Genomic DNA, 15,191 nt, shown 5'->3' on the forward strand with positions numbered 1-15,191 from the left:
CAGCGCTAAGAGTGTTTTTTAAGCCATAAACAGTGAAGACATATACTCAATTGCCAGTTTATTAGGTACACCTATTAAACTTGTGTGTTTCTATTATTTTGTCCACCTCATTTATATCAACAAAGGTAGGCTAAATAACAGAAACTTCTGTATAATACAGTACAATTCAACAGAACCACAAAATATATCGTCTAAAAGCTTGAAAAGTTGAATCAATCGTTTCAACAAAAAAAGAACATTAAAAACTGTTGTATTAGACTGCATTAGTTTAAGCTGTGAGTACCTAATAAACCGGTTACTGAGTTTATGTTGTTGTAAAACATTTATTTAAAAAAATATGCAATAACTTCTGTAGTTAAACTTTGTTAGCTGTGTATTAGACGTGTAAAATAAGCAAATTAATAAAGAAGACTTGAACAACTCATTCCCATAACCTTGCATTTTAACTGGTAAGAGTGACACGCAAAACAGGAAATTCAAGGCTTTGGGAATGGAGTTACAGCAACTTTGTAATACTAATAATGTTGCAGTCATCATGATTACAGTACAATGGTCAACAAGCTCTTCAATTTGCTGAGCAACAGTCAAACTAGCTGTGTATCAAGTCAAAGAAAACCTTTCAAAATGACTGTATTCATATTTATGTGACTGACTGTGTGGGATTTTTTATTTTTTTCCAGAGCCTGTTGACCAAATAGCTGTTCAGCACACTGCAGATGACAGTTAGCAGAGACAAAACATGGCAGACATTGTTGACAGGTGAGAGATAAATGAACACTGGACAACATGCAACACATAATAGGAGGGGGGTGAGGATGGTGATCTTATGGTTACAGGTATGGCATTTAAACTGAACAATGATCTTCTAAAAACATCACGCAGCGGTCTTCTCTGAGGCCTTGCTGGAAAATTACATAAGAATTTATGTTTTGTGGCTGTTGGGGCAAGTGAAAATTTATATTCTTTAAAGTGGAAATATACTGCAGCTTAATTAATCCTTTTCTGACTACTGGGTTGTAAAGCAAATCTCAGTGTTGTGAAGCTTTTTTTTTTTCTTTTTTTTTTGCATCAAAAGCACTAGCCGAAGCAGCTGACATCACTGTAGCAGCACACAGGAGCTGGAGGGCCAAGCGGGCCGGGTTTCAGCCAGGCTACCTTCCTTACCCTCTCTTAGCAGTGGGAAATACTGTCATTAATCTTCTTTTCAGCTGGAGGGGGGTAGAACAAACAGTGGTGGTTGAGGAAAGAAGAGTCACATGTTAGCCGGAAACCAACACCAAACAAGTTAGTTTCATGGAACAAGGCATCGTTGATAAAAAAACAAACAAACATTAAATTAGCCAAACCTCTTTAAGTTATGATTGTTGAATTCAGCTCCATGACAGGAATGCATCAAAAGAAATCTGCCATAATAATGCACAGGCTTTTACATGTGTCATGCACTTAATAATTTAATCACATGGCTGATTGTACTTTGACTGTATCGACATATTTTTTTCACGCAAAAAAATATGTTGACATGCTGTACAACTTGTTGTCCATGGAGATCTGTGCCAGGCAAAGAGGTTTGGCTGACTCCTATCGCCTGATGCCTGATAGGAGTGCTCTGAAGTAGAACACAAACAACCAGTGACGGCCCAAGTTAGTTCACAGTAGTTGTAGTGGTGGGGTACAGGTTTGGGTGGGTGACAGGGATCATGCTGCATGCACAGTGGGGTCAGGAGGCGTACGAGAGACACCTGGACAACCTTGGCATTAGGGGGGAAGGGCTAGCAGTTGGCGTCGTCGCAGAGGTTGGCTTCACAGAAGAACCGTGAGCCGCGTTTAGCAGTGCGGGCTGTGAAGGGCACACTCTTCAGGACTGGGGGAGGAGGGGGAGGGAGAGAAAACACGTCACACCTGAGACACTGCCCTTCTGGGGAGCAGGTGAGATACACTGGACCACCTTCAAATTTGTTTTCATGAAACTGAAATGAACCTGAGGAAAGCGGAGCTGCGTTCTTCGAGTATGTAAAGCATATCCGTGGAAGCAAACCTTGTAAAACCCTCAGGAGGTTTTTATAGGATGAGGGGACAACACTTCTTAAAGTCCTCCTATTTTGCATTTATAAGCAATAAACAAGCATTCAATAAATAGTTTTATATCACACTATAAAGTATTTGCAAGCGTATTATTCATATATTTGTGAACAACTATAACTCCTTCACCCCCATAAGTGGAGGCCGGTGTATAAAGATACAAAATGTTACAAAAATTCAGCAGCAAAGATAATAAATATGTCTTCATAGGAGGAGTTGTAAGTGCTGACAAATACTGCACATTAATAAACTACATTATTCTATGTTTCAGTACTGCTTATGAACTCTAAATAGGGGGATGCACCGAGCACGTCCCAGATAGACATCAGTGGCATAATAAGCTGTTAACACCTCTGATAGTAGTGGCATAGAAGCATTATTAAAGTTACTATAGCTGACACTGATGCGACATTTATATTATTTACATTTTAAGCACTGATTAATGAATGCCATCCTGAGGCTGTAGATACTGCATTTTTCTCTCAGTAAAGCATCTGTATGCAGGATTTTAAAATATCTGAAAGACAACTGCATAATCCCCAAACAGTTTCTACTGGAATTGTCTGGGAGAGACAAACAAAAACATCATCAGAATCCTGAAAAATGCTGCAATTCCACGATAAATGGAATACACATAGTGGCTTAAACAAAAGGATCCTGTGAATAAAAACTCAACGTACTGAATTTAAAGTACAAACTGCCCGTCAGACTATCTACATGTGGTGGTTCAACAGCTGTAGTGCTGTACATTTGAGGACTAACAAGACAGCACGTCATGAAATAACGAGCGCCTGCTGTGTGGCTATGTGCTGTGCTCCAGATGTGGCGGTGTCTGCACCACATAGCACAAGGTGCACTTCAAAGGAGCTGAGCAGTGAATGACCACAGTCATCCGCGACCTGGGACTCCCAGAGCTTCTGGCACCCATATGGGGTCTTTTTAGGGTGCTGTCTGGCCCACCTGTGATGATGTCCTCAATAGTGCCGTCCTTTCCCTCGTACACAGGCCGATGGTCTTTGGCTTGCCGTCTACGCAGCTCTGCGATCAGCTCTTGCTGCTGCTGTCTCTTCTTTTGGGCCTGGACCTGCACCAACAGAGCAGATATTTGTACTGTTCGCTGTTTCGCACACCGCAAAGCCTTATTTAGCCCGTGGTAAACATTTGATAACTTGACTGTACCTTGGGGTCATGCTGTTTAGCCTCCTCAGCCAGTAACTTCTCTCTCATTGCTTGCTCCTGCTTTTTCCTTTGTTCATTTTCTTCCACTGCATCCTGTTGAGAAGAGAAAAAGGCAATCGGTCTGTGACAAGAAACTGAGGCTCAAATAAGTCCAAGTACTCCACTGGCATTGCCCTTTAAGGATGGAGAAAAAAACAGGTCAAAAGTGGAACGTAAACAGGGTGTGCTCACACACACTTGTTGAAGGTAACCTCTCATAAGAAATGTGTTCTTCCTCTTCCTGCCTTTGCCTTTTAACCTTTCAAACACACACACACAAGGCTAAGTTATAAATACACTAAATGCTTTCAAGCAATAGGTCAACATCTTGGGAATTAGTCACTTTCTTGCTGACTTGCCTGACTCTGTCAAAAGTTAACAAAATGTGCCTTGTAGAACCTCTACAAATATTTAGAGGCCATTTTGTTCTGTTCTCTTTTCTCCTGTTGTTTTGTGCTAAAATTGTGACCTTTTTTTTAGGTAATATATTTAGTGTTCTTGGTTTTTTTTGTACCATGGGCTGGTGAGTTTGTTATTTTGCCTTTCACTTAGCTTAAACTTAAGCGTCCATGTCTGGTGATAAAAGACTGAAAAATTGAACAAACAAATTTTAAGTTACTCCCCCTAAAACCAAATTCATATCACGCGTATTTCCCAAATGTTGAACTATTCCCTTAAGTCACACGTAAGCACTCAGACAGACAAACACAAATGCAGAAATCCTTGTGTTGCACGTTTCCTTAAGCAGATCCCATAAATCCAAACTGAGAACAATCTCAGGAAGTGTGCTGTGTGGTGGGGCAGGGCGAGGCTGTCCCGGGGTAAAGGGGGAGGAGGGAGAGGAGGAGGTGTGTGTGTGTGTGTGTTGGGGGGGGGCAGCCTAAACACCACAGCTGCAGCTCCAGAGTCAGACCCAGCTGGCCTTTCCTGTTATTTGGCTTCGGACTATCCGCCACGTCCTGTGGCATAGAGGCAGCCAAAGCTCTGCCCTGCTCTGCTCTCACTGAGACTAACAACATCCAAGTCTGCAACCAGGGAACTTTCCCTCTGGCCAAAAGAGAAAGCTTCAAACTGTCTGAACAGAAGTGAGGAAAGCTACACAGATGCAACATCTGCATGGTGTCCTCACCTTGTAGGCCTTGATGAAGCGCACAAACACAGGGAAGAACACTGAGGGTGGAGTCGTCTTGGCGCTCTCTCCGAAGTAGTTCACCACATTGTTGAAAGCTTCCTAGAATTGGGAAGGAGGACAGTGCCAGAGTTGAAGTAATGTATGTAAACACTGTTGAGTTGGGAGTCAGGATTGGCTGTGTGTTCAAGGTCAGTGAGCTGCATCTGGGACAGAAGTTTGATTCATGTCTATTTTTATTCTTTTTCCTTTGAGGTTAGGAGGTGAGGAAAAGTTGAAAGTGTTGTGTTACCTCTGCTGTCTTGGCATCCTTCTGCAGCTTGTCCAGCTGGGTGTCACTGGCCTGGATGAAGCCTTTCAGGACTGCGTGGTCATGGAGACTGCACTCTCTCCGGATCAGTTCCATGCCTTTCCCCAGCTCTCGAACATCCAGCAGCACATTTTCCAGAGACACTTTTGAACACAGTTAGTAGGGAATTATGTTTTATTTACCGATCTGAGCTGAATGTTCTTATTCAACTGGCCTTTCTATTATCACATCTTAATAAGGCTTTGTCTGAACTCACCTGCTGCAGCTTTATCCACAAAGTGCAGTTCATTGTAGAAGTTGACTAGTTCAGGGTACTTTTCTTTCACAATTAGAGCTATGTAGTGGAGCAACGTCATTTTCCTGTCTGTAGACTTAGTGTCCAGCAACTGTGTAACAATATAAAGAAATATCAGTATCAGCAAAAGCACTGCACAAATCAACAATGTGGCACCTTTTTGTGCTGACTGGTATGGGGATCAACTGAGTTCTTGAAAAATATCTCAAAAATCTTTTACGCAACACTCACCAGGTCCAGACTTTGTAATTTGAAGCCATAAACACAGCCTCTCTTGCTGCTGTTCATGTAGTTTCCTAAGGCTAAGATGATCTACAAGTCAACCAAAAGAAGAAATTAATATGCATTAAAAAAAACCCACAAACGCTGCTGATATAAAAAGTCAAATAAACACTTCTTGCCTCAAGCATCCTTTTCAACTTTGGTGAAGATTTCACTGATGCAGAAGCAGCAATGATTGCGTTGAGCTGTGGTGTGAGCATGCTGATATTGTCAGAAAAGTTCCCAACAAAAGTGATGATGTTCATTCTCTGCGTAAGCCTCTCAATCTTGCTGAATAATAACATGAATCTATCTTCCTCAGCCAGCTGGTCCAGTGGGCGCCGCTCACGCTCGTACTGACGCAGCACCTTCACCTCCGCCTCCGTGGGCAGAAAACGCATCAGGCACTCCACAAAGTCCACAGGTAAGGCCTTGAGGTCAAACCTGAGCGAACACAACATATGTTAGTAGCTATCATGTCTACGGTTCGGAAAGTATTTCAAGTATAGGAAAGGTGCATACTTCTCTATTGCTTTGCAGATCTCCTCTGTGGTCTTGTTAGCTTTTCGCAGAGTGATGGCTAAGTTCTTGGATCGGTTGGCGTCCAGAAGGGTCACTTTGTTTACTGCCTTCTGGGCAACTTTACTCTTTGTGCAGGAGAGATCCACAATCGGACCCTGGGCTCTGGTCTTAAACAGCTCCTCAAACCTCTCTAGCTCCAGCTCCTGCACACAAGTGATGATTTAATTACGTGAACTGACATTAAAGGTCCTGAAAAGACATTTTCTCAATCAGCTTCTTACTGTGCGTGACAGACTTCTACATGAACATACAGCTTTCTGCCAGTTTTGGCCATTTTTAATGAGAGATAATTTATTTATTCATAAATATTTTGTAATCTAGAGGTTTTTTAAGGACTTTTTGGCAGTTTGACCTGCCTGACTTACCTCTAGCACACGTTCATCGTCAATCTCGTTGAAGACTGTGCCGTTGATCTGATTGGGCTTCAGGGCCGTCCAGTTAAACACAGGCAGGCGGAACTTTGTCTTGATGGGCTTCTTGATTCTTATAGCTGTGGGCGAGAATTAAACAAAATATATGAAATTGTTTTAGCTCTTTTGCTCTAATGCCTGCAGAGGAATAAAAAGCTGAAGTATGAAAGAGCATAACAAAACATGTCATTTTGTATCAGCCCTCACCTGAGAGACCTGCAGTAAGGATAACAGAGGGAGAAGCATCTGGTGGAGGCGGAGCGAGTGGAGGTGGGGGAGGTGGGACTGGTGCATTCATGCCTGTAATTAATGTAGAAAAGAAAACGTTTTTCACTGGAACACCACAATAAAAAAACTTTAATCTAATTTATCCATTTGATGTGTTAATCAATCCCACATTATCATTTTGATCTGATGTTTTTGGTGATCCTTTAATGTTCTCTAGTTCTCTTCATATTTTATCTAAATCATCATCAGCCTGTGTTATATGTTTTATAATATCTGTGTCTTGTGTCCTATGTGGTCCTGAAAACTGCTCTAACAATTGGTACTGTTCCTCCTGTGCTACAGTCTGCTGCACACTCACACAAAGGAAAGGAAACAAGCCCTGCATTTCCCTTTCCTGTCTGTGGTAGAAGAACACTACTGTGACCCATCACCTGGCTTGGCACACATGAGCAGAGAAGAGGAACTGAAAATAGACCTCATCTGAAGGTCTACAGATGAACACAGTCAACTTTCACATATATGTGTCACCAGACATAATCCCTGTGAGTCACGGTCTATCACCTGAGACAGAGGGAAGAGGAGGGGGAGGCGGTGGAGGTGGTGGAGGGGGTGGAGGAGCTTCACTGGCTGGTGGTAAACTGGTATCTGGTCCTCCTGGTTCTGTTAATCCAGCTGTTGAACTCAAAGCCAGCTGCCCGATGTCACCCAGTGGGATCCCAAGGCTGCCACTCCCAACACCACCCACACCGCCAACACCCAGTGGCTCGATGGCAATGTCTCCATCAGGCTTCTTGTGCAAACGGATGGAGCCTTGCTGCTCGAGCTCGAGCAGCCGCCTCTCGATGTTGAAGTGCCTCTGGAAGGCAGCATCCTTCTCCTTGATCACCCTTCTCAGGGTGTTGACTTGGGTGTTGGTCGACTCGTAGGTCTCCTGAATGGTCACCAGGGGGGGATAAAGAGTACAATACAATGACTCCACATGCCAAAGAAACATCCTGTTTCCTGCTGACCTAATTTGCTATCACAGCATTTTAGCTATATGCATCTGAAAACGATCTCCAGTAACAAACAGTGAGGTGAAGTGAAGCCTTTCTGATGCGAGGCAGACGAGCGGCTGCCAGCTTACCCGTATCACATGCAGCTCCTTGTCTTTCTGTAGGAGCATCTTCTCCAGATCAGCTACTTTCATCATTGTTTCATTCTCAACCTCCAGAAGCTTCTCCGTCACCTGGGAGAGAAGCCGGAGAGAGAGCAACAGAGATGAGAGCTGGTGAATTCAAGAATTGATCCACAGCACGGGTATCTTTCCCAGTTACACACCCTCCCACTCCCTCCCCACACTACACAGTGCATCATCAATGCGAAACAAGATATACCCAGCAGCATGACACAGCAAGAGCACAACACAGCTTTTAGGTTTGATTTTGAACAGATTACACAAGTTGCATAGGAATTCTTGGGGAATCTTCACCCTCCTCCTCCTTCACCATTGTTGACCCATGAGAGCAGAGTTTGTTATGAAATTCCTAGAGTGATGTCAGGGGCTGCCTACGACCTTTCCATGTGAAGAAGGTCTTTGCAAAGCAGCGTGGGATACAAAGGCAACTGCCCAGAAAGATTGAGCCAACACAAGAACAATATTAAGATTGTTTCACGTGCAGCACTTTCCAGCATTCTCCACCCCGTCATTATCCTGAAACCACTTGTGAAATGCAAACACTGAGTAAATTTCTAATCACTACATAGAAACAGCCAAGTTAAGTACATGGCTGGTGAACCACAACAATCTCATAAAATGGGCCCAGAGAGCAGTGTAGGTGGTCCAGACTGGGTGGTGCACTTACATGGGACAGGTGCTCCTCCAGTTCCTCCACCTTCTCCAGGGCAGCATTCTTCGTCTCCGCATCTTCCAGCAGACCACCCACGTCAAACACGTTATCCAGGTAGGCCTGGATCTGCACCGACAGCTTGTCACTCTCCGTATGTTTACATTTCTGACACAAAGGAGAATGAGTCAGCATTAGTGATACCCTTCACATACTGTACAAATAGTCTCCACTCCAGGATATGTTTACGGATTGCCGGTTTTAACCACAGCATCGTCACTTTACCTCCAGGTAATCATCCAGTCCCAGCTTGGTGAACTCATACTGCAGATGGACTCTGAAGTTCATGTCCTCAACCGAGTGGACCACGATGTTGATGAACTGCATACAAGCAACCTGGACCACAGGCACAGACAGAAAAAAGCCCAAATATATTTAACTGGATGCATATATGGGCAAAAATTCAACATATCCCTGACAGAAAGCTTACCATGTAGTCAATGTTTCCCTCCTCGCAGCGGAAGTAATCCATCAGTCTCTCAAAGCGATGTTTCTCCTTACACACCTAAAATGCAAAAGATGCAGCAATATCCACATTGTTTCAATATATATATTTTTTTTTTTACAAAAAAAGAATATATAATATTACAATTCGAGATGAAAAGTGGGAGAAAACTTTTGAAACTGAACATAGACTAACAAAAATCCCAATATAAAGGTATATGAAGGTAAATTCCTCATGTTATTTTAAAATATAATGCTTCATCTAACGTATGTTGGTGGGGTTGTGACCTGGTCGGGGACTTTATCCTTTTATTTTGGGATGGCGCAAAACTCCTATAGTATTGCCAAAAGTATAAAAGAGAGAAATTATCAAGTTGGTTTATATCATGGAGAAGATCACAATGAAGCTGTTGTGAAGTTTTCCTCAAGAAATGAGCACCACAGACTATACCAGAACTATGTATATCAGAGCAAAAGGTCTTCAATTTACTATTTATTATGTTTTTCTACTGATTTCATATTGTTTTTACTTTCTGCTTTCTCAACAGGACCATCAACGTTTTGTTGTGTCTTGAGTTGAGGCAATAATTGTAAAATAATAGGTCCTTTAAAGTTGTCTTTGTATCAACTGCATTATAATTGACAAATCATAGCACAATATAATATTTGGTTATGATTAAGCACATTCCAGGATCAAACATAATCAATCAAGAGTTTTTACTGTATATAAACAGAGGAGAACTTCTGCCATTTGCCACAACAGCCTCTGCTTATCATAATTCATGGGAAGGGAAGCCAGCAAAAGATACAGACATGGAACAGATTTTTTTAGCCAGTTTCCTACACAAAAATACACTGGAAGGGGAAAGGGGAAAAACTTTTTCCAAATTTTTCAGTGCTGTAAAAGTCCATGCCCATTTCTGACAATCCCAAGTACAAATAGGAGTACCGGTAGTTGTGGACTTAACACATGATTACTGGTACAGCTGTAGCTGAATACCATACGAGGCCATCTCGTGAGATTTCAAAGACCTGACACCTGACATTAATGCATTAGTTTAACCAATAGAACAACAGAAATACCATTTATTTTTTACTAGTGGCTTGATCAGCTCTTGCTTCTCTCTGGGGCTTTTCGACTGTGAGGTAATTGTCTTGTTCCGGTGTTTAGATGACTGTGCAGGCAGAAACCAAGAGGCTCAGCAAACCTTTGTGGTCCGCTGGCTCACATCAGGGACTTGATCCTTATCATTGTTCAAGGTTGGCTCACATCTGGTCTCTTAATGAGACTAATGACCTCAAACAGGCCACCGTAGGGATGTGCTTACACCCTCAGTACACATGAAAACTCCCAGAGCTCCTCAACTTTCATCCCTTTCCACCAGCCCTTTATGCCTTCTTGCACACACATGATGTGGGAAATGGTGTCAATTTAATTAATGCAAGTCAGACTTTTTTCTTTTGCATGTTCAATCCTCGCAGGATTAGCCATGTATTAACACTAATTTATAAACACTGGAACAGTTCTCATGTCATCTCATGTCATTAAAAATGTTGCTTTGGGCACCTCTTTGAAGTTGTCGAATGCTGAGAGGATGATCTCGTGACCTCCTCGAACTAGACAGACAGCGGCCAGCAGCTCAAGGACCAGGGCCTTTGTCCTGGAAGGACAGGGGATAAATAAAAAAGTTAAACTGCAAATTCTCACTCAAACTGAAGGGGATAAACACATATTTACACTACAATTTATGTACTCAAAACATATCTGAATAGCTCCACATCCAGGAGTTAAAATGTATAATCCATACTAAGATCTAAATCAAGGTCAGGTCTTTGTAGCTCTCTAAGTGTTTACCCTCCGAGCATTCATTATGAAGTGATCAACCCTAGCGGGTTACCTCTAATCTTCCCTTAGTAAATATTCTTTTAACAGCCTGTATACTCGCCTCTGATCCCTGACTTCAGAGAGAAGCTGAGCCCCATAGAGAATGAGAAGCATATCATATGAACTGGCTGCAGGGTTTCCCCTATTGTCTGACCCAGCCCGGTGTCTATGGAGATGGGGGCCTCAGTTCTTACCGTGAGTTCTTATTGTTCAGGCTGAGGGCAATTTCATTGACTGCGTGTGCATGGGACATGACCATATTGAAGCCATACTGCATGAAGAAGACAGACAGACAGAGACACAGAGAGAGAGAGAAAGAGAGAGAGAGAGAGTGAAGCGAGAGCAGGATGTGGTCAGAAAAACCTGAGAATATATTCAGAACATGACTGCACAGGAAACACAAAAAAAAAATTCTTGCATTTATATCAATGTGAGCACAATACAGTTATCTTCAAGTGAGGTGTTGGTGTCCCTGTTTGGTACCTGATAGTTCATGATTGCTCTCAAGCACATGATGCACACGTGCACATCATCTTTTTGGCTCACAAGGCGGGAGTTCTTGATGGTTTTGCTGTTCGAAACTGAGCCATAGCTGCAACAGATGGCAGAAGTTAATATCTGGTAGAGATTCAGTAATAGAACTCAGCATAAATTTAATGTTTAACCATAGCTTGTTTCATGTATTTCTAAAGTTTATCTGGTTTTCATATGACTCTTGCTTTTAGTATGTCACACAGAGAAAGGCAGAGAGACGAAATTACAGAGAACGAGATCCGACATAAAAAACTTAGATGGCTTTTGAGGTTACAGATGCATTGTGGGAGATGCCTGGTTTTCTTGCTGCTGTCAACAGGCCGATGTCTAAGCACACAGACTACTATTATGTAACTGTATTACACAGTCATCATGTGCACATAATGTTACTTCTCGTGCAGTTTATAAATGTTGTACACTGTGTCTCGTGATCCACCATTTCTGAATCATATACAACACTTTTTAAGGTAATACTACATGATACAGATTAAGGAGTAATCTTAATATAAATACTGTAAAGCCTGAAAGTTATTCTAATATTTATTATTTACCCCTGTCAGACTTAATGTTGTGTGTGCGTGTTGTGTGTGTGGCTCAGTGACAACAAAGAGAATCAGAACTTATGCTGCAGCTCACAGCTGGCTCTCATCTGAGACAGTGCAGACGCACATCTGGACAGATGAGGGAGGGCTATTAACAAAGAGAGACGCAGAACCCAAAAGGTCAAAAACATTCGTTTCTATCTCTGATACAGCACCTTGAGGTCAAGAGAGGGGTCAGCAGACCCGTAACTCACAACTAACAAAACAGCACCAACAAAACTGGCTTGCATGCTAATACACGTTCATAGCATTCAAGGTTAGCAGAGCGAGGCAATAACAGGGATAGGTAATAGCGGGGTAGCTGGCTTAGCCATACATACCGCAGGACAGACTGGCGGGCAGAGCGCACCAGTGTGTTGCAGAAGGGTTGGGTGCTTGCATGGTGCAGATCCTCTATGGACCTGCTCCAAGATTTAGCTTTGTCCAAGAAGCCATCCTCCCCATTCTCCAGCCCCTCAAAATCCAACCTGGGCCAGGTACAGACAGACAGACAGACAAGCCAACAGAGGCAGAGGGGTATAGATGAGAGGCACGGGGGAGGTTAGGTCAGCGAGGGAGCTTGGTAGAGAGCCAGGAGTTATCACAAGAACTGTCATCAAGCTGCACGATAAAGCTCAGCACAGAAAGTCTGTCTCATTCAGGCAACGTATAGCTCAGCACTACACCACGGAGCATCTGTTCAGAAACACATCCAGTCTGCCAAGTATGCAACAAGGCACACAAACACATCCAAAGAATGCAAGAATGCAATTTGCACATTTTTTGATGCACAAGCAGTTTTTTTACAGGCTCTACAGGATACAACATGTTAACTCAGCAGCTGGATCCACTGCCCAACCCAGTTCCTTAGGAAAGGTTTTGGCTAGTCAGGAAAGATGTGTGTGTGTGTACGTGTGCAGATGCACTCACATGACAGCATACTGGGCAAAGGAGAGGTACTCCACCAGGACGTCAAGACCTCTGTTCTCATCATTGAGGAACTCCCTGACCCACCTGTGACGCACATGAGCAGAGACGGGTTAGCAGGGCACCAAATCAAGAACACACCCTTATCCTTCTGGGCTGCATTTCAGCTACTGATGGAGAAAAAGAGAGAATATAGGGACTCCCTATCATTAATAAGGACTAATGACTTTTTTAAATTATTAGGTGGACCTCTGGAATAATGGTTAAAACAGACAAATATCAATTTACAGTGATAAGAATAAATTATTCTAAAGCAAGTAGAAGAAAGTAGAGGCAAACTGAAAGCCCAAGTAAATTAAAGGCAGATTAAAAGCATCAGTGGATGTGTATTATTAAAGAGTTCGGTCTAGACCTGCTCAAATTGGAAAGTGTCATGAGATAATTTTTGTTGTGAATTGGCGCTATATAAATAAACTGAATTGAATTGAAATTGAATATTAATGTTATCATATATTTAGATATTCCTGTTCACACAGATTTGTACATGTGTAAAAGTACACATATATCGTCTCTGACTTGGATTTAAATAAATGTTTACTGGGCTTTACTGTAGGTTTTCAAATGTGAAGCTTAGCTGTTTTTCTTGGTCTTAAATTAAAACTAATTAAATTATTTGGGGTTTTGGACTGCTGGTTGCACAAGACAAACTATCTAATGGAGTCAAGTTGTGTTCTAAGATATTGTTATGACAAATTTTCACTTTCATTGTCTGGAGCTTCAGATTAAACGACAAAATAACTGACAAATAAATCGGTGATGACAATAATTGCTGCTACTCTACTCACTGCATTAAGAACACATCTTTATTTATTTATCTTTGTCGACACGTCTTTACATCTACATCTTGTATTAAGTTTCCACGATCACATCTATAAAAGGCAAAATCTGATGAAATGGGGTCATGAAACCAGTATGACAATTATTACTCACATAAATCAAAGGCAATGATGTTAGACAAATATATAGAGGTTAACAAATAAATCTGGACAAAAAAAATTAAGACAAAACTTGTATTAAAAATCAGTAGTAAAATATGAGTGAGTTGTGTTTCTTTACTGTTGCAGCATTGTCACCATGTTCCAATATCAGCATGAAATGACTTTGTTGTTCTACAATATTACTTAATGTTACAACTGAGAAAAATGGCAGCCAAAATTACAAAAATAAGACCAAAGTTGTCATAGAATGGAATTATCCTTTAAGCTAGCTCTGAGATGGGGGTGGGGTCTCCCCTCCCCTGACTAAGAGAACTTGGCAGAAATGCCATGGAAAGTAAACTAGAGCAAAGCTTCAGATTTCCTCCCCATTTGACTTCAGTTTTTTGGAGGGAGAAACAACTCCAAACAAAGGAATTCCCAAAGCAATGACAGAAAGAATGTGGAGGGCATATGGCTGAAGGACCTGGGCTCTGGTCAAACCCTTGACAGTCAACAGCATTTTGTCTGTCTCCCCCACAGACCCAGTTCACCTCCTCCCTACTTCTTCAGGGAACTCCAGAGGAGGACAGGATGGGGGTAAAGGGTTCTTAAAATAGTCTCAAAAGGCTGGTTATGATGGCAGACTGCTAGTCAGCCAATGGTAAATCAGACAGGAAAGCAATCAAGAGCCTCAAAGTAATGGAGGAACAGAAAGGGGAAAGGGAAGAGAGGTGAGGAGACGAACAGAGGAAAGCAAACAAAGCAGTGAGGAGTAAGGTTTGGGTGCAGAAGGGAAAGGGAGGAGGGGTAGACAAGGAGGTGGGCTTGATCATCAGTTTCCTGTCCCTCCGCCCCCCCTTGCCCCTGATCCCTGACTCCTTCCTCTCTCTCCCTCTCCCTCTGTCTACTTCTCCCCAGACCAGTTGCTATTTCAGATTTTCTTGGCATTCTCAGGAATAACACATCAGAAAGGGTCCAGGATTCAGACACACACAATAAACCCGCATCTGTTACACTTAATCCCACCCACCAAAGCGCTTCTGAAAATAACCCTCTTTTTTTCTTTGCCTGTGACTCTTTCTGGAAAATACACTGAATTGGATCTTTATTGACAAAAGCCTGATGGCATATGAGTTATTCTTGGAGGAAAAATAAAAGTCCTTTATACAGTGTGCTTTTGGTTTGGGAATTCAGGTGCGAGTCACTGCAGCTCATTTTTCATATGTGAGTATCTGTGTGACAATGGATTATAAAGTCAAGGATCGTGTCTGCAACACTGAAGAGAAAGACTAGAAAGCATTACATTCACACATACATACACACACACACACACACACACACACACAGTGGGCATATCATGAACTGTGCTGTATTCACAGCTTATTGTCCAACATGACAAAGTAACACCAAAACATTGTTTACTTTAAAATGTGAGAAATGTGTAA

General features: G+C 42.2%; 1 protein-coding gene across 5 annotated transcripts in view; it reads right to left on the reverse strand.

The window, feature by feature from the left end:
- Positions 1-15,191, reverse strand: part of fmnl3 (formin-like 3) — a 32,327-nt gene that overhangs the window by 1,594 nt on the left and 15,542 nt on the right. Inside the window, exons 5-25 of one of the 5 annotated variants that reach the window (XM_046395741.1) lie at positions 12,773-12,856; positions 12,184-12,330; positions 11,211-11,319; positions 10,922-10,998; positions 10,410-10,503; positions 8,829-8,903; positions 8,624-8,734; positions 8,357-8,506; positions 7,639-7,740; positions 7,074-7,443; positions 6,492-6,584; positions 6,240-6,364; positions 5,815-6,017; positions 5,433-5,736; positions 5,263-5,343; positions 4,993-5,122; positions 4,719-4,879; positions 4,427-4,528; positions 3,259-3,351; positions 3,040-3,163; positions 1,165-1,208 (exon numbers count right to left, since the gene is read on the reverse strand). In XM_046395741.1, the coding sequence (XP_046251697.1) occupies positions 1,171-1,208; positions 3,040-3,163; positions 3,259-3,351; positions 4,427-4,528; positions 4,719-4,879; positions 4,993-5,122; positions 5,263-5,343; positions 5,433-5,736; positions 5,815-6,017; positions 6,240-6,364; positions 6,492-6,584; positions 7,074-7,443; positions 7,639-7,740; positions 8,357-8,506; positions 8,624-8,734; positions 8,829-8,903; positions 10,410-10,503; positions 10,922-10,998; positions 11,211-11,319; positions 12,184-12,330; positions 12,773-12,856 (2,773 nt within the window). In that variant the 3' untranslated portion in view covers positions 1,165-1,170. Of the gene's footprint in view, positions 1-1,164; positions 1,209-1,739; positions 1,862-3,039; positions 3,164-3,258; positions 3,352-4,426; positions 4,529-4,718; positions 4,880-4,992; positions 5,123-5,262; positions 5,344-5,432; positions 5,737-5,814; positions 6,018-6,239; positions 6,365-6,491; positions 6,585-7,073; positions 7,444-7,638; positions 7,741-8,356; positions 8,507-8,623; positions 8,735-8,828; positions 8,904-10,409; positions 10,504-10,921; positions 10,999-11,210; positions 11,320-12,183; positions 12,331-12,772; positions 12,857-15,191 lie in introns of all 5 variants that reach the window. The other 4 variants (XM_046395738.1, XM_046395739.1, XM_046395740.1 and 1 more) reach the window with 4 other exon arrangements.

The sequence above is a fragment of the Scatophagus argus genome, chromosome 8, assembly GCF_020382885.2.
Source record: "Scatophagus argus isolate fScaArg1 chromosome 8, fScaArg1.pri, whole genome shotgun sequence".
Classification (NCBI taxonomy): domain Eukaryota; kingdom Metazoa; phylum Chordata; class Actinopteri; family Scatophagidae; genus Scatophagus; species Scatophagus argus.